Here is a 24,995-nt window from a genome sequence, read left to right as displayed (position 1 = left end):
GTTGCCTAAAATTACAGACCTTACTCAATGTTTAAATGCTTCTCTGAAGTAGGCAGGGGACAAGTAGAATAATTTTATATGTATGTCCTATGTTCCGCATGCTATGCACAGCTGCCTGGAGGAACTACCTTCCCCTGATGATAAATGTTGACAAATGCTGTCAGCCTCGCCAGAAAACAAACTTTCACTGGGAATGTAACGTGGAAAGAGAAGAATTATCCAGCAAAACAAACCAACAAACCTAAAGGTACCAAGGTGGAGAGCATATGTGAAAGTGTCAAGTTAATGGTAGGAGCAGTCAGAGCTTTAAGATTTCCAAGAAGACAGAAGTCACAGTGTTAGCTTGTTCAGGAAAGACATCCTGGGGACCGTGACATCTGTGCCAGGCCTTGCCCAATGAGAACAGAGTCGCACAGGCTGAGATGGAAGGAAAAGGCAATCCAGGGACAATAGTACGAAGGCAAGGGAGGTGGGAAAGCAAGGGAGCCAGGCATCTGGGTCCTTCAGAAAGCATTTCAGGGGCGCCTGGGTGGCTCAGTCGGTTGGGTGTCTAACTTCCGGCTCAGGTCATGAGCTCATGGTACATGGGTTTGAGACCCGCATTGGGCTCTGTGCTGTGCTGACAGCTCAGAGCCTGGAACCTGCTTCGGATTCTGTGTCTCCCTCTCTCTCTGTCCCTCCCCCGCTCATGCTCTCTCTGTCTCTCTCAAAAGTAAACAAACATTAAAAAAATTTTTTTTAGAAGAAAGCATTTCACAAGTCCCTATTCTGAACCAGGCCCTGGGCTGGGTGTTGGATAGTACATGGGTGAAGCAAAAGCCTGGCCCTTGCTGAACCTACAGTCTGTCTGGAGGTGGTGACAGAGCAGTAGACCCAAATGTGATTGGTGCAGTGATAGGGGAGGTCTTAGGGGCTATTGGAGTCCAGAGCAGGAACTGAAGCTCCCTAGAGTTGAGGGGACAAGGGGAGGCCTAGACAAGTGGAGGGCATTTAATCTGGAACTGCAGAACAATGAATGTTTATGGAGCATCTGTGGTGCTCCAGGTGGTATGGAGAGGGTCTCATTTGCTCCTCACATCAGCCCCATTTTATCTGAGGGCAGGAGGGGATGTAACTCCAAGAGCTTAAGTCACAATGTGTGAGTTTCTGGGCTAAGGGCCTAGTCCTAGAGCCCCAGGATATGTGCTCTGATGAGTCCCACTTGTTCACCTAAAATATATTTGTCACTCCTACCTGAGCCAGCCAGCCAGCCATAAGGGGGATACAACAAAGAGAGGTAGCACACCTCTCTTTGGGCTACTGTTGAGTGTGGGAGAGAGACAAATAAAGGGGCAATTATAACACAGCCCAGAAGGACCAGGGATGCACAGGAGACTCAGGCAGCAAACTCACCCCGGGAAAGTCAGGGAAGACTTCCTGGAGGAGGTGACATTCTATGAAGGATGATACTACTACTACCAATAGTTGCCATGAAGCAGGCACTGTGTTAGGCTCTTCCAAGTACTAACTCACAGGACTCTCCCCACAATTTGAGTTTCCATGCCTGTCCCCAGGTAAAACTGAGAAAACAGGCCAGTGGGCACACTTCCCTGTGGGTCTCAGCCTCCTCTCCCACAGTTTGGCCTGGCAGGAGAGCTAAAAATATAGTACTAATAATAAGAGGCACAGTTAAATGTCAAAGGCTGGATAATTACAGCTTGCAGAGGTAGGAGCCGGAAGCAGGAAAGGGGGGCCTTCTAGGGGGCCTCCCTCTCCACCCCTACCACCAAACCCAGCTGGCCACTCTGCCTCAGTCACACTCACCATCAAAGACTCTCGGCTGTGGCTAGAACAGTCACACCTGGACCTTATGCATCTCACCTGCCATCGGAGACCCCCAGGCCCAGGAGGAGCCCTTTGCTCCAGGAGGGTGGAGCAGAGCCAATGATGGCCAAACCCACATGCAGACAGAACTGACTTCTCCCAACAAATACACCACTACTGGGGGAGCCTGCGTGGCTCAGTCGGTTGGGTGTCCGACTTCGGCTCAGGTCATGATCTCATGGTCCATGAGTTTGAGCCGCACGTCAGGCTCCTTGCTGACAGCTCAGAACCCACAGCCTGCCTCAGATTCTGTGCCTCCCTCTCTCCTTGCCCCTTCCTCTCTCGTGCTCTGTCTCTCTCAAAAATAAATAAGCATTAAAAAAATAAATAAAAATACACCATTACTAACAATAACATCACATCCTGGTTGGAAGAGGATGTTTTAAAACTTTTCTCCAAGCCCTATTCACTTTCTACTCTGCTGTATTGAGCTGGCTGATGTTGGGCTGGCTTGTCTAACTCTTTGAACCTCAGTTTCTCCTCCTTTAAACACAAAATATTTATTTATTCTTTTGGGAGAGTGCAAGCAGGGGAGGGGTAGAGACAGGGAGACAGAGGATACTGACAGTCTGACAGCAGTGAGCCTGATGTGGGGCTCAAACTCATGAACCACGAGATCATGACCTGAGCCAAAGTCCGATGCTCAACTGACTGAGCCACTCAGGTGCCCCACGGTTTCTCCTGAGAACCCTGCACTCATTATGGGCCAAGCACCTTTGTATGCCCTTGACATCCAATCCCTTTATGTTAACCTTCACCATTCTCAAGAGGTGGGGGCTACAATAACCCTCAGTCACAGGTGAGCCTGCCAAGACCTTGAGAAGCTGAGGAACTTTCCTACTTTCACAAGGCAACAATGTGGAGCTGGGAGTCAAGGTTGATGACAGCAGGGCCCATGCTTTCTCCTTCCCCCACCCATACCTGCATTGTGAGGTTTCATCCAATCAGAGGAAGGCTGGGAGTTCTTGTGGTCATAAAATGATCGAAGATATGCTCCTGGCACTGTGTGCCCTTCAGTAAGTCCCCTCCTCTTTCTGACACACAGAATCTCCCAGCATGTCCTTCCAACCCTCCTGCCATACTGGTGCATTACTAAATATATGTTGCACAAATTAAGCATTTCTCTTGATGCCCACTAGAGGGCACACAAGTGACACTAACTGCCACCCTTTCCCGTCCTGTGTAATTAATTGTTAGGCAGCCCCACCGCATCCCTGTGTCTCAATCTTCCTTCTGGATTCTTCTTCCTATGTGATTACTATTCCTCTACTTCAATTTCTGTTTGCCATTTTTATTATTTTTACCCTACAAATTACTAAAAGTTACCTCAGATCCTTTCTGGAAGGAGGAAGGAGGTGACTTTGTCAAGGCCTCACTAATAACGCCAGTCCTGCGCCTGCTGAGGGTGGGCAGCTCCATATTCTTCCAGCCCAGGCCAGGCCTGCCTGGCACAGCGCCCCCCCAAGGGGCAGAAGGGCCTAGCGGCTCCTGGGGACTCCTCCTCCACCCCCATCTCTTCCTGCTGCAAATGTTCTCATTACATCATCCCTGGTCCTCCCAGGAGCAAAATTCTGCTCACCTCGTCCTGGCTCCATTGCTGCCACAATAGGCTGCTTCTCAAACAGCTCTGCTCTGCCTCACAGGTGCCCCCGAGAGAGCCAAACCGCCCTCCACTGCTGCAACTGAAGAGGCCAGGATCTGAATCCCACCTGGGTTCAAGTCCCCAACTGGACCTTACTTTCCAATTTGTAAAATGGGGCTGATGGGCTTCCTTATGTGGTTAAGGAAATTAAATTGTACAGCTTATATTCAGTGCCTGGCAACATATAAACCCTCCTTCAATGGAAGCTGCTACTTGTGTTAATATTAGTTCAGCTCAGCCATTTCCTGGCTGTGTATGTAGGAGCACATAAGTTAGCTTCTTTGAGCCTCAGCTTTCCCATCTGGAAAATGGGACTTATACAGATGTCAGGAGAATTGTACAGGATATTGTAGGTAATGTTTTTAGAGCAATGCCTAGCAAGCACCAAATGATTAGTAATGATTACAATTATTAAAGGCCATAAATTAGGGAACAAAGGAAATATCGATAAACTAACATAGTAGAATCAGAATTCATAAATTATTCTTAGATTGCAATCTAAAAGACTAGAAATCAATAATGAAATCAGAAAACTGACCCTACACCTGGCAAATAAAGCACCCTCTTTTAAATAACACCTGAATCTTCTGGGTAAGGGAGTGAATTCATGTATCTCCACACCCTTCTGAAATCCCACTAAAACTACATTAGGACAGGGAGGGCACCTGGCTGGCTCAGTCAGCAGAACATGTGACTCTTGATCCTGGGGTCATGAGCTTGAGCCTCACGATGGATGTAGAGCTTACTAAAAAACAAAAAACAACAACAACAAATAAAAACCTACATTAAGGGGTCTTATAATTTTGATAATGTAGAATGTATAGCATGCAACTTATTTTAACCATTTTTTAAAAGTTTATTTATTTAGAGAGAGAGACCGTGAGCAGGGGAAGGGCAGAGAGAGAGGGAAAGAGAGAATCCCAAGCAGGTTCTGCACTGTCAGCGTAAAGCCTGACTCGGGGCTCAATCCCACGAATCATGAGATTGTGACCTGAGCCAAAATCAAGAGTCAGACACTTAACCGACTGAGCCACACAGGCACCCCAACAACAGCCATCCTAATGGGTGTGAAGTGGTATCTCATTATGGTTAAAGGGATTGTGTTAAGGTGGAAATCTACAAGAGCCATGAGAACAAGAGACAACAGGAACAACACTGAAGGCTGAAAGCAAATGGATAAAAGGTTACTGACTTAGCTGAATCCTAAGCCACAAGAAGGGAAGCCAAGAAGCAACCCAATTGATACTGCAGGACCCCAAAGATCCAGGAACTGGTGGCACCAGAAAAGTCTGGAAGTGGAAGTGAAGAACTGAGTAAAATTTGGAGGATCGGGTGAACATCTGAAAAGGAATAAGACACCCCCCAGATCCTTCCCCCGCTCTGTCAGACAACTTCCCCCTTCCCTCCCACAGAAGACTGAGGTCTACTCTCAGAAAAGAATACCAGCATAGTGGGGGCAGGGATCACAATAAAAACAGGTGAAACAGGGATCCTGGTCAGTGAGGACCATGGTGGACAAGCCCACGTCCACCAGAGCGATCACTCAGCTGTCAGTACCTCCCTTAAAGCTGAGGAAGCAGCCAAGGATCATCAGGCATTTGTAAAATATGGAAGTCAGAGGCCAAGAGGCCAGACGAGTAAAACAGCATAGATACAATCTAGACTAGTTGTGGCATACACATAGATTATTCTGGAAGGAAACAGAAGAAGCTGATAACATTGATGCCTGTGGGGAAGAGACCTGGGTGGCTGAAAGACATGGGAAGGTAGGAGACATTTCACAATACTTCCGTTTGAATCTGTAAAATTATTTTAAACTTTTTTTTTAAAGCTTTTATTTTATTTTTATTTTTTTTTTTAATTTTTTTTCAACGTTTTTTATTTATTTTTGGGACAGAGAGAGACAGAGCATGAACGGGGGAGGGGCAGAGAGAGAGGGAGACACAGAATCGGAAACAGGCTCCAGGCTCCGAGCCATCAGCCCAGAGCCTGACGTGGGGCTCGAACTCACGGACCGCGAGATCGTGACCTGGCTGAAGTCGGACGCTTAACCGACTGCGCCACCCAGGCGCCCCTAAAGCTTTTAAGTAATCTCTACACCCAACACGGGGCTCGAACTCACAACCCCAAAGTCAAGAGTTGTATGCTCCACTGACTATGCCAGCCAAGTGTCCCTAAACTTTCCTTTTTTCTTTAAGTAGCTTTATACCCAATGTTGGGCTCGAAATCACAACCCCAAGATCAAGAATCACATGCTCTGCCAACTGAGCCAACCAGATGCCCCTAAACTTTTCATTTTTAAATACTTCTGGATTTACAGAGAAGGTACAAAAATGCCACCTACCTTTCACCCAGCTTTGTCTGATATTTACACCTTATCTAACCATAGTGCAATGCTCAAAATCATCGATACTATACCGTAACTATTTTAGCTACAGCCCTCATTCACATTTCACCGGTTTTCCTACTGATGTCTTTTTTCCGTTTCAGGGTCCAATCCACGATCTCACATTGCATTTCATTATCGTGTCTCTCTCTTTTTTTAAAAAAAAAAATTAATGTTTATTTATTTTTTGAGAGAGAGAGAGAGACCGAGTGTGAGTGGGGGAGGGGCAGAGACACAGAATCTGAAGCAGGCTCCAGGTTCTGAGATGTCAGCACAGAGCCTGATGCAGGGCTCAAACCCACAAACAGTGAGATCATGACCTGAGCTTAGTCAGATGCTTAACCAACTGAGCCACCCAGATGCCCCCATTGTGTCTCTTTAGTCTCCTCTGGTTGCTGATAGTTTTTCCATTTCTCCTCTCTTTTACAAACTTTAAGCATTATACATTTTTGGCAATACTAAAACGTGACGTACTCTCATCAGCATATATCAGGGGAGACATGATACATGATGGCGATATACCTTACTATTGGTGATGTTGGGGCTTCTGGGTGGCTCAGTCAATTAAGCATCTGACTCTTGATTTCAGCTCAGGTCATAATCTCACAGTTCATGGGAATGAGCCCCTCATCAGACTCTGCATTGACAGTGCAGAGCCTGCTTGGGATTCTCTCTCTTCCTCTCTCTCTGCCCCTCCCCTGCCCTCAAAATAAATAAACATTAAAAAAAAAAAAAAAACTATTGGTAATGTCAATCATGGCCACCTGGCTAAGGATGTGTCCATCACGTTTCTCCGCCTTCCTGTTTTTCCTTTGGAATTAATGAATATCTTGTGGGGAAAGACTGAGGCATTACTGTTGTGTTTGCTTAATGATGATTTTCTAGTTCCCTGATTCCTTCTACATTTATTAGCTGAAATTCTGCCAGGAAGAGTTGCCCTTTCTTCCCCATTAATTTATTTGTTCAATTACTTATTTCTACATAGTCAATTATTTATTTAAATTCAATTATTTGTTAGCCATTTGAGCTTATGGATATTGAGTTATAATCCAAACCTATCATTATTTATTTTGCTGATCATTTTTTCCCAGCTTTTGGCCCTTAGGAATTCCTTTAGGTTGGCTCCTTTCAACATGACCCCACTTTTTTTTTTTAGCACTTCCTTATTCTCTGGTACCTCATGATGTTTCCAGGCTCATCTTGTATTTTCTCTGTCCCAGTACTGGAATCAAACCATTTTTCCAAGTAAATTATCGTGGGATCATGATTTTATTAAGGGCAGATTAAAATGATCAATTGTGCTTTATTCAGGTTAATATTTATTTTTGAGAGAGAGAAAGAGACAGAGCAAGCAGGGGAGGACCAGAGAGGGAGAGAGAGGGAGGGCATCTTTTTTTAAAAGTTATTTATTTATTTTTGAGAGAGAGGGAGAGCGTGTGCACCTGCACACAAGTGGCTGAGGGGCAGAGACAGACAAGGAGAGAAAGAGAATCCCAAGCATGCTCCACTGTCAGCGCAAATCCTGATGTGAGGCTCAAACTCACGAACCGCGAGATCATGACCTGAGCTGAAGTTGGATGCTTAACCAACTGAGCCACCCAGGCGCCCTGAGAGAGAGAATCTTAAGCAGACTCCACGCTCAGCACAGGGCCCAACGAGGGGCTCAATTTCACGACTGTGGGATCACGACCTGAGTCAAAATCAAGAGTCAGTCACTTAACCGACTGAGCCACCCAAGTGCCCCTCAGATTAATATTAAGTAGGTTACCTGAACATGCCTTCCTGGGTATGTTATATGCATTTTCTTTCTCTTTTCTTTTCTTTTCTTCTTCCCTTTCTTTTCTTTATTAATGAGGCTCTTTTTTTTTTTTTTTAAGTAGGCTCCATGCCCAACATGGGTCTCGAACTCACAACCCCGAGATCAAGAGTTGCATATCCTACCAACTGATCCAGCCAGGCACCCCTCTATGCATTATCTTCAATCCTCATGTTACCTCTGCAGGTTGTGCACTATTAACCCTCTTTCACACACAGAGAAACTGAGGCTCAAAACTCAGTTCATAAATGTCAGATTGAGAGTGTAAGCCCAGGTCTGTGGGCCTCCAAAGCCTGGGCTCTTTTCTCTGATGGATAATGGAAGTTGGGGAGGGCCCGGGGACATGAGGGAATGGACAAATCCATACCAACAGCTAGAAGGCCCTTGATGGACACCTCAGAGGCTATGGTAGGTCTATAAGGTGTGAATTTGGCTAGGTTGAATGACATTTCTCACAATTCCCTTCCCTGGTTGGGGCACAGGAGAGGTTCTTATGAAAGATTTAGGGGGACAGAAGTGAAACGGCAATGCTTTTTGTAGCTCCCACATATTGAAGCGGAGGGACTGGCTCATTTTGTGGGCATGAGGCTGATGCGGGCTGGTTGGGCCCAAGGATCCAGAGGGAGGGGGTCCCGCACAACTAGCCAAGAGGGTCCTTGGCTTCACGCAGGATAGGAATCAAATGCAATCCAAGAAGTGAGGGCAGAGTTTATTAAAGATAGGGAGTGTGTGTAGATTTGGACAGAGCATCCAGGAGACTTGGAAAGGAAAGAGTGAGTTTCATCTTTGCTTGGAGTCTGGGGTTTTTATTGAGGTCTATGGTCCAATGCCTGTGCCTTCTCAGGCACCCATGAACAAAGACAACGGTTTAGGTGTCCACCATAAGTCACTTATGCCCTGAAGCCAGGGGTCTTGGTGTGTCAGAGGTCTTGGAAAATGTTCATGATGACCCTGGTCACTCCTTAGATGTTATCTGTTGTGCTGGAAGACTCCAGAGAAATCATCGATTTCTTGACCTTTACAAGGAGGACATACATTACCTGTACAAGAAGGCATGTGTAAGGCAGGGGGCAGGTCCTAGCAAGAACAGAAGCAGAAAAAGGAACAAAAAAGCAGTTCTTCATGGGGGTTCCTTCAGTTTCTCTGTCTCAAGGCAGTGGCAGGTCTGCAACTGCCTCTCCTACCCTGGGATCAGCATTCAGCTTTGACACTTGCTAAGCCAGGTGTGTGTGTTTAGATCTATGAGAAGGGCCCTGGTCTCTCCAGAAACCCCACATACACCCCTCAAGGTTGGCAGCAGCAAGAACCAATCGGGGTTCCAGTCTGCCCGTGTGGGTTCCAGCTTGTTCCTGTGGATCCCAGAATGTTCTTGTCCTTCCCATACATGATATACCTCTGCCCTTGCTGACAGCCTGCTCTATGTCTTCAAGCTCCAGCATCAGACTCGATGACAATATCCTTGCAGAGACTGCTTAAGCGGCTCCCATAATTGCTCAAGTTCAAACACCTGGGGCAAATCCCTTCCTCTCTATGGCCTGGTATTTCTGTTTGACCCCTGACTGAATCAGAGGAGGGACCCTGGGTCAGAGCAAGCAGGTTCTTAGAGCTCAGGGCCTCCAAAGGCCATCAGTGTGAGGTCCTCTTGACAGACCCACTCAGACAGAGTCCAACTCTCCTAACTTCCCTGTCACTCTCTGTGGCTGGAGGAGGACAGACTTTTGCCAAGCTGGCTCCAACAACAAAAAGCCACAGTTACCTGCCATCCCATGGATTTTCCTAAGCAAAATGAAAGGAAACCCAGAATCCTACATAATAAAAACCAGATCCTCTGTATCACAAGGGGTACTGTGGTAAGTGGGCATCCCAGAACTGGGACACCCCGGGGACCAAAAGGGTGATGAGAGTCTGGGGATGAGGTATTAACACCCCACCGGGATGGATCCTATGCCCCATAGGAGCACAGTTCGGACCTTAGCACCACGGTTGGGACACTCAGTGGGGTTGGAGCACCTGGGGGGCTCAGTTGGTTGAGCGTCCTACTTTGGCTCAGGTCATGATTTCACGGTTCCGGAGTTGAAGCCCTGCATCAGCCTCACCGCTGTCAGCATGGAGCCTGATTCAGATCCTGTCTCCCTCCGCCCCTCTCTCTCTTTCTCAAAAATAAATAAACATTAACAAAAAAACAAACAAAAAAAAAGACACACATGTGAACCGGGCTCCCAACTGGGGCAAAGCAGGACTTCCATGATGCCGACCCTGAAGCTGAAGCCCTAGGTGGCCACCAGAGGGCTCTCAAGCCACGTCTAGGAAGAAAGTGGCGTCCTGAGGCTGTGAGGTAGAGGAAGCCTCCAGGATAGAGCAGTGGGGTTCTCCAAGGTGGAACAGGACAAATTTCCTGTGCAAGGCGGCCAGCCACATCTGTAGGAACTCTTGGTGCTGTAGCTGCATCTGTTCCACCTTAGGTAGCTGGGGGGATAAGGCTGGGTTAGTGCCCCTTGGGACCCCTGTTGGGGCTACATTCATGGGAAGGCCTGACACTATCATCATTGCAGGGTGGGGAGGCTGGAGGTGGCAGGCCTGACTCATGAGGATTTCTGATACTCCCTCGCGGCTCACCAACTGTGTGATCCACCGCCCCCTGTTCAGACCTCAGTTTCCACATCTGTACAAGGAGGCTGGATCGGATGATCATTCAGGTGGCTTCTAGCCCATCGGTAATAATGGTGATGATGGTGGCGATGATGACAGCAGTGACATTTGCCATGCACTCAGTATGTGCCAGACTCCACACTAAAATCATTCAATTCGACTGTCTCCCTTAATCTGCACGATAACCCCGTGGGGTAGGCACACCTGTCATCCCCATTTTCATAGGTGAAAACATGGAGGCTCACACAGCTGGAAAACTGTTGGGCTAGGAGAGAGATAATACAGCTAGGAAGAGCCCAGCCCAGAATCACATGGACCTGGGCTTGGACCCAGGTTCAGCTGTTTTTAGCTGTGTGACCCTGAGCAAATCACTCACCCTCTCTGTGCCTCGGTCTCCTCTGATGCTCATTCCACAGGGCTGCCGCGAGGACCAAAAGCAGTAATGCCAAATGCCTGGTATACAAGGAGCACACCACATCGATCACTGTTCCATATTAAATGCGTTATTATCTGTGGCTGGGATGTGAACCACAATCTACTTGGTCCTCAGCACCAGCTCTCCACCCTCTCGGTAAATCCCTGCTGAAGCAGGAGATGAAATGCTGTCTGGGTTGAGGACTTGGATTTCATGACAGGCTCCGGTTGCCACAGCCGCATAATAGGCCTGCCAGGTGCCCAGAAAGCTGCTTGGCCCCATTCTCGAGCCAGATGGGCCTGCCCCCCAGGGAGGGGGTGCGGCACAAGCATTCTCACTCACCTGGCCAGCAGCCTCTGCCACCCCATCCTGGCAGGCCCAGAGCCAGCCTCTGCCCCCAGCAGCTTCCCATTTGCTCCTCACCAAACTCTCTGCACCTCCTCTGCAAGGCTCACCCACAAGATAACAGAATACCTTATAACCTCCCATGGGCTGCCCTTTGAAAGATATCCCTTCTCTGTCCCTCCACCTTAGCCTTACCCAGATCTCTTACCCAGTAACCCCCAATCTGGCTGACTCCTTTGCCCCCACCCAGCTCACCTGCCTGAGTACCAAGAAGATGCTGTTCTCAAAGAGGACGCTGCTGGTATTTGTGTCTGGTGGATGCCATCAGGGGATAGGGTTGGCAGTGCCTCTGGTCTCCTGGGTCCCTACCATGTGGTTTCTACTAAAGCTGCTGTTCTTTGCACACAGGGTAGCCCCCTGAGAGTGGAAGGGCTGCTGCCTTTCCAGTCCCTGACATAGCCAGGCACACAGTGGGGCTCATGAGAATGTGAATGAATGAATGAATGAATGAATGAATGAACAAGTGAACGAATGAATCGAGTGAAAGAAAAAATGAGGCAGGGTTGGGTTTGGTCTTTGGATTTGGGGGACTCAGGGGCTCTCAATGGCACTGGGAACCCTGGATCTGTGTCCTGGCTCTGTCTGCCACCACTCAGCAGCTGTGGGGCCTTGGTCAAGGCTCTCAACTTCCCCAAGCCTGTTTCCTCTTCTATAAACCAGGGAGAGTAACAGTCCTTACCCCTTGGAGCCAATGTGGAGACACCATGGAAAGAAGTGAGCACAGCCTGGTACTGTTATGATTACCCACCCTGTGAATGCCCACCTTCCTGAGCCACCAGAATTAGAGGAACTAGAGGTGGGTTTGGAGGTGCAGGGGTGATGCTCATCTGATAGCGAGGGTGCCGGCATGAAACTCTGACGGTGAGGCTTCTGTTGGCCCAGCTGGGTAGGGACGTGGGACAGGAAGCCAAAGGTGTGAGCCTCCTGGCCGGTTCAGTGGCCCAGCCCTGTTTACACTCCGCCCAGTGTGGCACATGGCCGCTGGCCATTGCTTCCTCACCACCTTCCCATCCGGTCCCTTCCGATCCAGTCCCCAGAGGGAGCCTTCAAATATTGCATCTGAGACATGGTGAGCCCCTGCCTGAACCCTTCTCGAAATTTCCCTGGTCCAGCTCTCCACATGGCACGATGCTCCTAGCCTCTCCCTTCGCCTACCTTACCCTTCCGCTCTGAGCTCCAGCCATCTGGACCTCCTCTAAAATTCCTCATGTCATTCTACCTGTGCTGGTCACTCTGTCCTTTGCCCCTTCTCTAGCAACTTCTTGCTACTAGCTCAGTAACAAGAACCTGGCCAGGCCCTGTTCTCAGCATCCTCTCCAGGGCAGGGATCCCAACACCAGCTGGGTAGGGGTCAGGGGGTTCTGATCCCAAGAGTGCCCTCTGACCCCACCCTTTGTCCATCCCCATGTTCTAGGCCTGCACCTCAGAGGGCTTTCCTGAGCCCAGAGGAGCCAGGCCTGACCAGTAGTTGGCTCACTGCAGGCACTGCGGACGGCTCCCTTCCCAAGTGCTGCACCAGGCTCTTTCTCTGTAACCTCCAGCTCCTGGTGGCCGTAAATCTTGGCCTGGCAGGGACTGCAGAAGCCCTGTCTGCTAGCTCAGGCAAGGCTGACTCCCTCACCCTCCTTCTGGTTCCGCAGGGCGCAGTTCCTCTCGGGGCCAGGGCAGGGTGCCCAGGGCCAGCAACTGCAGCATTCTCCCTGTCATCCTTCAAGGCCACCCTGAGGGGCTGGGCTCCCCACTCACCTGCCTTTCCCCTCTCAGCCTCGTTTTCTCCAGCTGAAATACAAGGGGCTTGGGTCCGAATCTTTTTAGAAATTCTGATGATACTCATAATCACCATCCCTCCACTCACATACACAAAACACAATTTCGCATTAAAACTTTACCAGTCGCTTCCCCCACAGATCTGAGTGGTGAGGAACCTCTGTATTTCAAGAGCTACTGTTACTTGCAAAAAGCAAGTTGCAAAACAGAATGTACAATCTTCTTAAAACATAAATATTAACACTTACTTGTAAATGCATAAAAGAACCTGGAAGAATATATATAATAAGTGGTTCCAGAGCTTATCTCTGGAAAGTAGGGTTGCAGGGCCTTTCACTATCTACTTCAGACATTTTTGTAACTGAATATTTTTTTTAACAAGTGCATGCTACTTTGAGGGATTTTCCCCCCATTTAAAATATAATCCTATGATATTATCACCAACAATCTCAAATTCTCAAGACCATTGATACTTTGGTTGAGCAGAATGATAATGAGCACTCAGGTTTCTGAAGTCTGATTGACAATAGATTAGCAGGATTAAGCCATGACTTGACACTTACCAATGGGTTCCTCGGAGCAAGGTAATTAACCTATCTAGGCCTCACTTTATTCTCAAAAATGGGGTTAGTAGTAACTCCTACACCTCAAAGGATTTCTTACATTGGCAAGAAGAAAAATGTAACCATGTCTTTTTTTTTTTTAAGGAAAGACTCTTTTTTTTTTTTTTTTTTTTTTTTTTGAGAGAGAGAGAAAGAGCTCGCACACACTAGCGGGGGAGATTCTCTCAACCAGGCTCTGTGACCAGCCCAAAGCACAGCTTGGTCCCAATGACTGTGAGATCATGACCTGAGCCTAAACCAAGAGTCGGATGCATAACTCGACTGTGCCACCCAGGCACCCCTAAAAGGCAAGGCTCTTGAGTGAGGCAGACTCTTAAGACCCTGCCTGGGTCCCCAGGGGAGGTGTCACATCTTGTAACTGCTTTCATTGGCCCTGGCCAATGTCTTCCCAGTTGTTGGGTCTCACACTGGACCACTGGAAGGTCCCCACAGGGCTAGGAGTCCATAGGACAAATGTGGCTAATGGAATCTGGCTTGTACTCTTGTGTCTGGCACCAGTTCAGCAATGGGGATATAAAAAACCCAGACATCACCTCATTGCTGTTTCATCAAAAAAGGAGACTTTCTCCCTGCACATCCCTGCAGAGGACAAATTCTTGCTGGCTGTGTGGCCTGGGAGGGAGCAGGAAGAGAGGTAGGAAGAATCTGGGGAGTTCTCCCCATCTTGGGGGTCAGAGGGCAGCCTGTGTCATCGTAACAGCCATGGGACTGGCCCCTTGGTAACCATGATAACCTAGGTAACCATGCACTGTGTGGGCACCCGACAAGCATAAACCTCTCCTCCCCTCCCCACATCCTATGAGGGAGATACTGGCATCCCCTTCTAACAAGGGGTGAGGGTCCTTGTCTGAGGTCACTGAGCTACGGTGGGGATTTGTCTCCAGTCCAAGTGACTCCAAAGCCAGTGTTCTCAGCATCTTGGGAGCCAAGAGGCCTGTGGCATAAGCACAGATCTCCTCAAATGCCATGTGTGACCTTGGACAGGTCTGAGACCCTTCCTGAGTATCGCCTCAGGGATTTTCAGAGGAGAACTTCAGGCCACCCAACCTCCTCCTCCAGGATAGTTCTGCCATGAGTTAACATGTTAGGCTTTCCTGGAAGATTTGGTATGAACAAAGGGCCTGACAGCCTCAGAAAGAAAAATAAAACAAAAAGCAAACAAACAAAACCTCCACAGGACCAGAGAGTCTCCAAGAGCTAGGGTATTCCCATAGTCCTGGATACCCGGTGTGCTCTTTCTAAAGGCTGATCCAGCCCTGTCAGTTCCCCTGGCCCTGCCTGTTCTGTCCACCCGGCTCAGGGTCCTCATGGCTTCTCGTCTATCCCTGCTCTAAAGGACTTGGGGGTCCCTTCATGCCTCATTAGGTGCTGGTCAGAAAACTGGAGACTCTGTAAGCTTTTCAGGACTCCTCAGCTGGCCTGCCCAAGGCAGTGCCCCAGCATGACTCGGCAGAGGTGGGCCTTGCTGACCCCCATGCCCTGTCTTCCTCTCCTCTCCTCTCCTCTCCCCTCCCCTCCCCTCCCCTCCCCTCTCCTTTCCTCTCCTTTCCTTTCCTTTCGTTTCCTTTCCCTGTCTACAGGGTCATTGCCAGGACAGGGGGCTCAAGGATGTTTCGGGAAAAGTTATGAATCCAGATTTTTATGTTAAATCACCCAGCTGTCAGATGTTGACAACTGTACCAGTCATTTGCTATATGACCTCAGACCCATTCCCTGCTCTTTCTCTGCTTTTCTTGGCATCCCAAGTGCTCATTGGGAAACTACATTTCCCAAGCTCCTCTGCCAACGGACTCTGGTTAGGTTCAGCCAATGGGAGGCATTAAAGAAAGACTGGCAGGTAGGAAGAGGCCAGGGTATTTCCCAGCTCTCTGTGCAGTGCCTGGGTCTCCTCCAAAGCCACTGTGCCCTCCAAAGCCAGCCCATCCTCCATGTGTCCAGGTCACAAGTTTGGGTAACCACCCCCTTACTGCCTCCTATTTGGCTTTTCAAAATTGTCGCTACTAACCCCCATAAAGTGGTCTCTGTTTTTGTGATAACAGCAATTGATTCAAATCCTCTTTTTTCTGCACTTTTTAATCACAGTGTAATATATATAACATAAAATTTACCATTTTAACCATTTCTAAGTGTACAATTCAGTGGCATTAATTACATTCACAATGCTGTGCAACCATGACCATTATTTCCAAATGAATTTTTTTAATACCCTTGGTTGGGGGAGGGGCTGAACCAAGCTGCTCCACAGGCCACATCAGCCTGTGGGCTGACTGCTCGTGACCTTGGCTTTGCAGGTGGCAGATATTCTCTCATGTATTCCCCTGCCTGAGCATCCCAAATCTCACGATATTAATGGGAAAGGACAGATGACCCCAATTCCACACAGGAAACTGGAGCTCAGGCAGGCCATGGCTACTGACCAAGACACCCCATTCCCAGCCCTATGCTCTTACTCCCAGCCAGCTTCCTGTTAGCCCCCTTCCCCTGGTCTTCAAAACTCAAACCTCCACACACAGGTCCCCTGCTGCTCTGCCCCCCAAGACAGTAAACTCCTGCCATGGGCTTCCCCTCAGAGTGTCACCCGGGGAGTAGGATAGGGGTGAGATCCTTGGGGTCTACATACCCAAGGACACCACTCTCTGGGCACCAAGTAAGAGTAATAATAATACCAACAACAACAATAATAATACAACCTAATGTTTATTCACATTCAATTCCTTCGGCATGTAGAAAGGAAGGGAGAGCTAAGGATCTTGCATCCCCGCTTTCCAGGGGTCAGGTAGAAATTTGGAAAAGCTCAGAACAGAGGCCTTCGTAATTAAAACAAGCCGACTACCAACTTATCGGGGACCTATTACATTCCCCAAGCAGGTGCTTTGTCTCTTAATCCTCATGAGTGTCCTGAGAGAACAGAGGCTCCTTAAGGAGGCAGGCCCATCTGGTTCCACAGCAGGAAGGGGTGGAGCCGGGACTCGGACCCAAGTCTCCTTGTACCCAAAGACCATGGCACCTCCATACCCCTGTGCTCATTCTCGCCTCCCTGCCTTTGCATGAGCTGTTCCCCTACACTGGACTACCACCATGAGGGACAGTAAATTGGATGTCAGACTGTGTTGAAGGGGTCCCCCATGGCTTGCCGCAGCCCTTCTGCCATTGCCGGGCAGGGCCCTGGACCAGTGCCCAGGCTCTGCTGCAGCCTGAGTCGAGCGAGGCAGGCCCTCAGCCAACTGCTGAAGAGGCACAATGGCAGTGGGGAGAGGGAACTCGGGCAGAGGACAGAGGCTTTTGGGGTACCCAAATCTCTGCCAGGGCATGGTGGGCACTCTGTGTCAAGCCCTGAGCCTCTGTGGGTGACGGGGTATCTCATAGGTGTGGGTTTAAACCTGGCTCTGAATAACACAAACCCAGGTTTGTCTGTGAACACACAGATCTGCTCTGAAGGACATTTGTGAATCATCCTAGTCGCCTCCAGGGGAGGAGCTGGGTGGCTGGGGACAGAAGATAGGGAGGCTTTTCATCATCTACCCTTTGGGCCTCTGGGCTTTTAGCCATTAATAAATCATTTAAAAAGTTTAAACTCTGGTAAATCACTGCTGTGTGACCTTGAGCATGTCACTTAACCTCTCTGAGCTTTTATTTCCCCAGCTCTAAAATAGGGTTAATCATAGCACTTACTTCATAAGGAAAGAGCAAGGCATAAGTGAAAGTATTCACACACCGTGCTTAGCATGATGCCCGAGACACAGGAAAAGCTCTTAAGTGGGACTGCTATTATTATTATTAATATTGCTATTACTACTATTGGCCATTTGCCTGTCAGACCTCAAGTAAGGGCTACTACAAAGTTCTCTGACACCTTCCAAAGTCTCTTCCTCGAGACTGAGGCCATCCCAGCAAATGCCGGCTCTGTTACTGTGACTTGGGTAGGTCATGTCACCTTTCTGTGCCTGAGCTTCTCCCTCTATGAAACAGAGATACTAGAACTTGCCCACTATTCACAAGATTATTAACAATCAAGACTTACCACATATGGTGGCAGGCACAGGGGGTGCCAAGGTGAGGGCAAGGGGCTCACAGTCTGGTGGGAAGGCACCTAAATTAACAGATGCTTGGGGCACCTGGGTGGGCCAGCTGGTTGAGTGTCCTACTTCGGCTCAGGTCATAATCTCACAGTTTGTGAGTTCAAGCCCCAATTGGGCTCTGCTCTCAGCACAGAGCCTGCTTCGGATCCTCTGTCTTCCTCTCTCTCTGCCCTTCCCCCCGCTTGTGCTTCCTCTCTCTCAAAAATAAATAAACATTAAAAAAATAAATTAACAGATGCTTGCGACAAGAGAGATAAGTGGGAGATGGGGGAAAGGGAGCGAAGAGAGGCCAGCAAAGGAGCCTAACCCAGCCAGGGGTGGAAAGGGCACCAAGGAAGCCTTCCTGGAAGAGGTGTTGCCACAGCTGAGCACTGAAGGATGACTAGGAGTTGGTCAGTCAGAGGAGAAAGAGAGTCAGAAAACACACTGCAGGCAGGGGAAGCTGTAAGAACAAGGGCTAGAGGTGTAAGACCCAGTGGGCTGTTCCAGAACAAGCAGGAAGGAAATGAAGCCAGGCCCACTGAGGGCAGTGGGAAGATGAGGAGATGTTTTTGTCACCGACCTCAGAGGACTGTCTGGTTTCAGACACCAGGTCTACGAGTTATCTGCTATGTAACCTTGGCCAAGGTACTTAACTTCTCTGTGCCAAACGAGGCAAACAGTGCTTACCCCATTCTGTTGTCGTGAGGGTAAAAGTGAGTTAATTCACGTAAGGTGCTTAGAACAGGGGCTGGCACACAGCCCTGTACTGCTCTGCCCTCCACAGGCCCAGGCACGCAGTGGCCTTCAAGGAGACTAAATTATTTGCTGAGTGGATGAACAAATGAGCAAACAGGGTGCCAAGTCCCATGACCCCTCTGCTGACCCCCGGGCGTGGAGTCCGCTCTGGCCTCCCCGCTTTGTGCTCACCACACACACTTTGTGCTGGGATCACACAGATCACCTGGAGGCACACTGATGCTCCTGTCCCCCGCGCCACCTGGGAACCACCTCAGCCACAAAATGTCCATCGCTAGTTCATCCCCCATCCCTGACACTATCTGCAGGGACCTCTACAGGAGAGGCCCAGATTTGGGGAGCTAAGCTGCACTTTGAAGGGGAAGGAGACCCATGTTTATTGTCACCTGCTAGCGGTGTGTCTGGCACAGGGGTCCACCTCCAATAACTCAGGTCTGACTCTTCTGATTTTACAGATGAAGAGAACGAGGTTCAGGAAGGTGAGGACTGGCCGGGGCGGGGGTGGGGGGTGGGGGGTGGTGGAAATGAGTCCAGCCCAAGGTTGCAGGCTCCAAAGCTTGGCTTCTCCACCACCCCCATCACCCACCCTATCTTAGCTCTCTCCTGTTTGCCTGGCCTGGTTGCTGAGGTCACACAGGAGACCTAGTTTCAAGGTAAAAGGTTCAGGGTCGGGGGGAGTTAAAAAGAAATCAGAAGGATGGATGTCAGTGCCGACACTTTCAGGATCATTCACACTGTACAAATGGGGAAACAGACCCAGAGAGATTCCATGAACCACTCTGAGGTGCCCAGCCCATTCATGGTAGGGCTGTGGTGGGACCTTGACCTTACTCTCAATACACAACGTGTCTCATTATCCCAGGTGCCTGGCAGGCTGTAGTCTGAGACAACCATGCTGTCTGCAGATGGGAACCAGGAAAAAAGGGGGAAGGAGTTGTCAGCAGGCAGTTTTGGGGGAGAGCACTCTGAGGGAGCTGCAAAGCAGGCAGTGCAGGTCCAGAGTGGAGAGTAGCACCCAGCAAGGGAAAGCACACCCCTCTATCCCTGCCCTCCATCCACCACAGCAACAGGGATGCTGCAGATGCTGCTGCGGCCCTGGCTGAGTCGCCAGCCAGCCTGGCTTACAGCTCTGCAGAGGGAGGGATGTGGGAGGAGACGCTGAGCCAGGCTCAGCTTGCTCTAGCTCAGCTCCAGCCGCAGTGAGAACAAAATGCCCAGAAAGGCCTCCCAGGGGGCGGCCTGGTGACCTTACCCTGCAGCTGGGCGGAAGGAGAGGGGTTCAGTTCCCTGCTTGGCCAGACCTGCAGGTCCAGAGAAAAGGGTCTTAAAGGAAGGGGGCAAGAAGGGGGCTTGGGGCTGCACAGAGGAGAAGCTTCTTCAAGCCCCAGGGCTGGGTCTGAAAAGGACAGTACCAGGAAGGGGCATCTAGGCCCTGACCTGGGGGACTTGATCATCTAGGACAGGGACAGGAGAGATGGAGACCTGACACAATTCACCGTGTAACAAGATAGCTGAAATGGGGTGACAAAAGGCACTTGATCATGATATTAATGATAGCAACTAATAATAATGGTTCCCACGTATTAAGTGTAGTCACTGGGCCAGTCACTGTAAGCCTCAGTTCAGCTTCACCCGGGAGACACTATTTTTCCCCTTTTCACAGATGAGATAACTGAGGCCCAGAATGATAACATGACGGCTTGATCAATCCTAGCCTGGGAGACCCTTGCGTGTCCCTCCACCCAGGCTCCTCTGAGGTCCAGGGCTCTGGTTGTTGCCAGCCCTGCTCTATCCTTTGCCCAGTGCCTTAAATGCAATCTGCACTCAGTACTCAAGACGAATGGATGGGTGAAGCCAGTCCCACCTCGGGCAGAGAGAGGGAACATGCAATCTCCCCGCCCTTCTCTGCCTAAGTGGGGATGCATCCAACCTTGTGTCTGTATCTGGCAAAACTCAGTCTGATCTGAACCTCACAGTGTCTCAAGAGGTGGCCAAAATCTGGAAAATCACCCCATTTCACAGATGAGAAAATTGACGCTCAGAGAGGTTATGGGCCTTGCTTTGGGCCCCTAGCCAGCCGGTGGTGGGTCAGGCTCCTTCCCCTCCTCCTGGAGTCTATCAGCCCTCTCTGAGGGAGGGCTGGACTTGCTACTGGGAATAAACAGTGCCAGTGATAGCTAACATTCAGACAGCACCTACAATGTGCTGGCATGTAGCATCTCATCAGATCTTCCCAACAACCTTTTGGTTTTTTGTGACAGTCTATTGAGATATAATTCACACACCATCCATCCAATTAAGCCACTTAAAGTGTACAAGTCAATGCTTTTTAGTATATTGTCGTGCAACCACCACCACAGTCGATTTTAGGACATTTTCATCCCCACAAAAAGAAACCCCATGCTCCTGAACAATCATCCTTCGATTCCCTCAACCCTCCAGCTCTAAGGAAACCATTAACCTACTTTCTTCTTTATACATCTGCCTATTCTGGACATTTCACATAAATGGAGTCATATAATATCCAAAAACTTTATGAATGGGTTATCTTATCCCCATTTCCCGGATGGCAGTAACTGAGGCTTAGACAGGTGAAAACCTTACTGAGGGCCTTTATAAACAATTTTTAATGCTTATTTATTTTTGAGAAAGAGAGAGAGAGCTGGGGAGGAGCACAGAGAGAGGGAAACAGAGGATCCAAAGCAGGCTCTGCACTGTCAACACAGAGCCGGAGCAGGGGCTTGAACTCACCAACTATGGGATCATGACCTGAGCCAAAACCAGATGCTTAACCGACCGAGCCACACAGGTGTCCCACCAAGGGCATTTCATGAAGCAATGATGGGTAGGCTTGAAACTCAGGCTCACCTGACTCAGAGGCCCTGCTCTTTGTCATTAACTCCACCAGTCAGTGAAAGCTAGAGCTCAAGGACCACCCCGCTCCTCCCCTCCCTTCTACCTGAACCCAAGGCCCCACCCCTAAATTCCTCCATCACATCGGGGGTTCTGCCAGGGACCCCTGTGGTTCTCCCACAACCTCTGCTACCCTCCAGGCCTCAGCGATACCACCTCCTTTGGGACCTTCTCCCCGATTGCTCACCTTTCTTGGAGCTCCCACTGCCCATGTGCATTTGCCCGTGGAAGACTGGGCAGCCAGGCTCCCTCTCTGTGTGGAAGCAAACTGAGGCCCTGAGGAGGTGTTTGGGGTGACCTAGTGAGACCAAGTAGAAAGGGGACTGAGGCCAGATCCTCGAGTCCCACACCAATTCTCTCCCCACTGGCCTATTCCAAAGGGGAACCCTTAACCTCCTCCATCCTCATCCCACCCCCAAAGTGGTGCCATTGAGCGTATGGGAAAGTGGAGGAAACTGACGCTCAGAAAGTCTAGTGACCTGCCCGAGGCTATAGACACGGAACCAGGCTTCACCTCCTGATTCCCCAACTTGCCCCCCACCAACATACTGGGTCAGGAGCAGCAATTTGTGACTCCCATAGCCCCTGGACTTGCCCTTCTATCAGCCCTTATAAAACTGGTTCCTTATTTGTTCGTGGTAAGAGGAGGTGGGACTCCTGTCTTTGTGGCTGTATTTCCAGTACAGGCCTAGGCCTGGGCCTGGAACAGGTCTCAAGAAATGTTTGTTGAACAGATGATGGAAGAGAGGAAGGAAGGAATAAGGTTTGGGGGGGGGGCGTGGGGGGTTCAGCTGCCTGCCCAGAGTCACACTATGCCATTTACTAACATCAGTTCTTCTGACTCCTAAATCGAGAACTTCTGGCATTTTGGGGTCCTGCACCTCTTGGACAACCACTCACACACAGTTCTGAGGGCTCCTGGCCCCCTGTAGCTCACTCACAGGCCAGGAGTAGCATCTCTATACTGCAGGTGGAGAATCCTGTCCTATGTCACACAGCCCTGTCCTGGGGACACGAGATATGAATGCACTTCATAAAAGCCCGAAGCATAGCACGCACGTCAGCTGTGTCATCTTCAACCGTGAGCCCGCACCTCGCTGCAGCCCCTGGCACACAATGCAGCAGTCCTGACACCATTCCTCTGCCTCTTCTGTCCTCAGACGGCCTCTGCCCCACCCCGGGGGCTGCCGCCAGCCAGGGACGTGCAAGAATGCCCGTCAGTGCTACTTCAGCCACCATCAGACCTGGCAGCCTACACCAGCAGTATTAGGGGCGGGGCCGCCTATATCTCTTATCTGGGTCCCCTGCTGACTCAGCAGGACCCTGCGTCTCCTCCCTCACCCCTAACACCACCTTGGTCTCAGGGGGCAGAGGGTGGCAGGGTCCAAAACTCGGGAACTCTCCCAGCCCCAGGATGGCGCAGCAGACAGATGTTTTTTGAGGGTTTTCTAGGCCAGAAGCGGTTGTCTTTTTGCTTATGTTTTCCACCAAATCTCAAATGAAGCTGGTATTATTAGCACCCCATTTTACAGATTCAGAAACTGAGGCATGGAAAGGAGAGGTCGCTTGCTCGAGGTGCTCTGAGGGGAAGTGGGAATGCCAGCACTCAGCCTTGGGTTGGTCTGACCTCAGCAGTGGGCTCTGTACCATTGGAGGAGTAAGCCTCCCCCAGAAGTTACTCCTGATTGGAGGTGTCTGCTCCCCTTCACCCATGTACAGTATCTGTCCTTGGAAGTCTAGCACCGGGACGTTCTGAGTGAAGTGGCAGATTTGCATTCATTAGAAATTCTCAGGAGATGCATGTTTTGCTGAACCTCAACTTGTCTCTTCATCTACAGTCATAAAATATTAAAGCCAGAAGGTGCCACTGCAATTAGGATTGTCTAGTCTCTACATCTTATGAAGGGGAAACTGAGGCTCAGCGATGCAGGGGACTTGGCCAAGGCATTCCCAAGTCGCAGATAACTGGGAACAAACCCAGGACTCTAGACATCATGTCAATGCTACCTAAAAGTCAAAGAATGTGAGCTCAGGAAACAATCAATGTCCAGGGTCTTCTGGCCCAAACCTCCCATTTCACAGAAGGGGAAACTGAGGCTCAGAGGAGAGTGGGGTAGGAGCGATATACAGGCAGGCAGAATGCACCATCAATGAACCCGAAAGTCCCAGTTTTTTTAATAGTGTGACCTGAGACACGTGAGGTGACTGAGTCTAATCTGTGAAGTAGAAATCACGAAACTTACAGTGTAGGGTCACTGTCAGCGGTATAAAGGATGCTGGCCCTTAGGCCGGCACCCGACACATGCTTAATACTGGGCAGGCCCTTGTCATTTTCCCCGTCTGCCATCCTGCCTTCCAGATCAAACATTTTTCAGAACAGTGTAGTGCGTAAGACTGTGGACTGCTGCTCCAGCCACCTGTTAGCTGGGTAACCTTGGACTGGTTACCGTTCTGTGATTCTGGGCCCCAAATACCTCCTCCATTCAACGGGATGGCAAGTACAGTACCTCCCAGGCAGGGTTGTGGCGAAGTGGAAGTAGCACATGTGATGGGCTTCGTGTAAAGCCAGGCACGCAATAAGTGCTCAGTAAATCTGAGCTAACACTATTACTTGTTACTTGCATGGCCATGTCTCATGTCTGTCCCATCCCAGGCTGCAGGGTGTCTGCTCCACCAGGAAGGGGCTAGTCCCCAACCTCTAGGACTCTTCTGTCTCAGGACTGCTAATGCAGCAAGGGAAGGAGATCCCAGGGCTCTGCGCGGCCACACGGGATAGCCTGACCCAGCTCTGATTTCTCGGTGCCTGCCTGGTGACAGGAATTCTGAAAATACTGGACGAAATCCCGTTTTTTGCAGTCACGGAAGTGTCCCGAGCCCCCATTTTACAGGTGTAGAAACTGAGGTAGGAGGAGAGGGAGGGTGCTGCTCACAGATGCACGGACACGTGCCCAGGGCTGGATGCACGGGTGCCCTCGTTTGTGGCACCGTCCCCCAGGGACGAGCTTCTGCAGCAGGAACCCCTCCCAGAGCCCCGCCTCCTCTGCTTGGGGGTGGGCTTCTGGCCCTCCCCGACGCCCCGCGGCGTCCGTAAGGGGGACGTTACTCACAACGAAGGAGACGACGGCAGCCAAGGCCGCCTCCACCTTCCCTTGGTCCCTGGGGATGCCTCTGACCCGATGCCGCGGCGACTAAGGCTGCCGGGAAGTCGGGTGCGGGCTGAACGTCGCGTTCCCGGCTTCTCCGAGCCCGGGCCTTGGGAGGAGCGCTCCATAATCTTCCGTGGCCGGAGGGAGCGTTCGGGCGTTTCCGGCGCCGAGGGGCGGGGCTGAACGTGACGCAGACGTCACCGTCGCTGCCTGCAGAGGGCGCTTGTTGCGCGATTCGTTCAAGTCGGATTGTGGGCCAAGCATCCAGGAGGCACAGGAATCAGCTGTAGTCCTGGAACCTCGGTTTCTTGCTCTGGAAAGTGGGTTTGATGACAAGTCTGGTGAGGCCGCAGTGGGACCTGGATAAATTTATGAAAGGAACTAGAAGAAACATTGATAAATATGCAGTTACTTAACCTTCCTCGGTTTGTTCATCTGTAAATGGGGATAATTGTACCTTCCTGCCCTGTGTATATTGTGAGAGTTGCAAACTGTGGGGAAAATGCATATCAAGGGCTTGGCACCTTGTAAGCACCCAGTAAATGGCAATATT

The 24,995-nt window shown here is 50.0% G+C and overlaps 1 protein-coding gene across 5 annotated transcripts in view; it reads right to left on the bottom strand.

Moving 5' to 3' along the window:
* AP1B1 (adaptor related protein complex 1 subunit beta 1) overlaps positions 1–24,580 on the bottom strand; it is an 85,129-nt gene extending 60,549 nt beyond the window's left edge. For 3 of the 5 annotated variants that reach the window (XM_042963127.1, XM_042963128.1, XM_042963129.1), the window contains exon 1: positions 24,404–24,580. In XM_042963127.1, coding sequence (XP_042819061.1) covers positions 24,404–24,567 — 164 coding nt within the window. In that variant the 5' untranslated portion in view covers positions 24,568–24,580. The remainder of the gene's footprint in view (positions 1–24,403) is intronic. The other 2 variants (XM_042963130.1, XM_042963132.1) reach the window with 2 other exon arrangements.
* Between the last annotated feature and the right edge of the window lie 415 nt (positions 24,581–24,995).

This window comes from Panthera tigris, chromosome D3 (assembly GCF_018350195.1).
Source record: "Panthera tigris isolate Pti1 chromosome D3, P.tigris_Pti1_mat1.1, whole genome shotgun sequence".
Lineage (NCBI taxonomy): Eukaryota > Metazoa > Chordata > Mammalia > Carnivora > Felidae > Panthera > Panthera tigris.
This window is presented reverse-complemented; position numbering and strand designations above follow the sequence as displayed.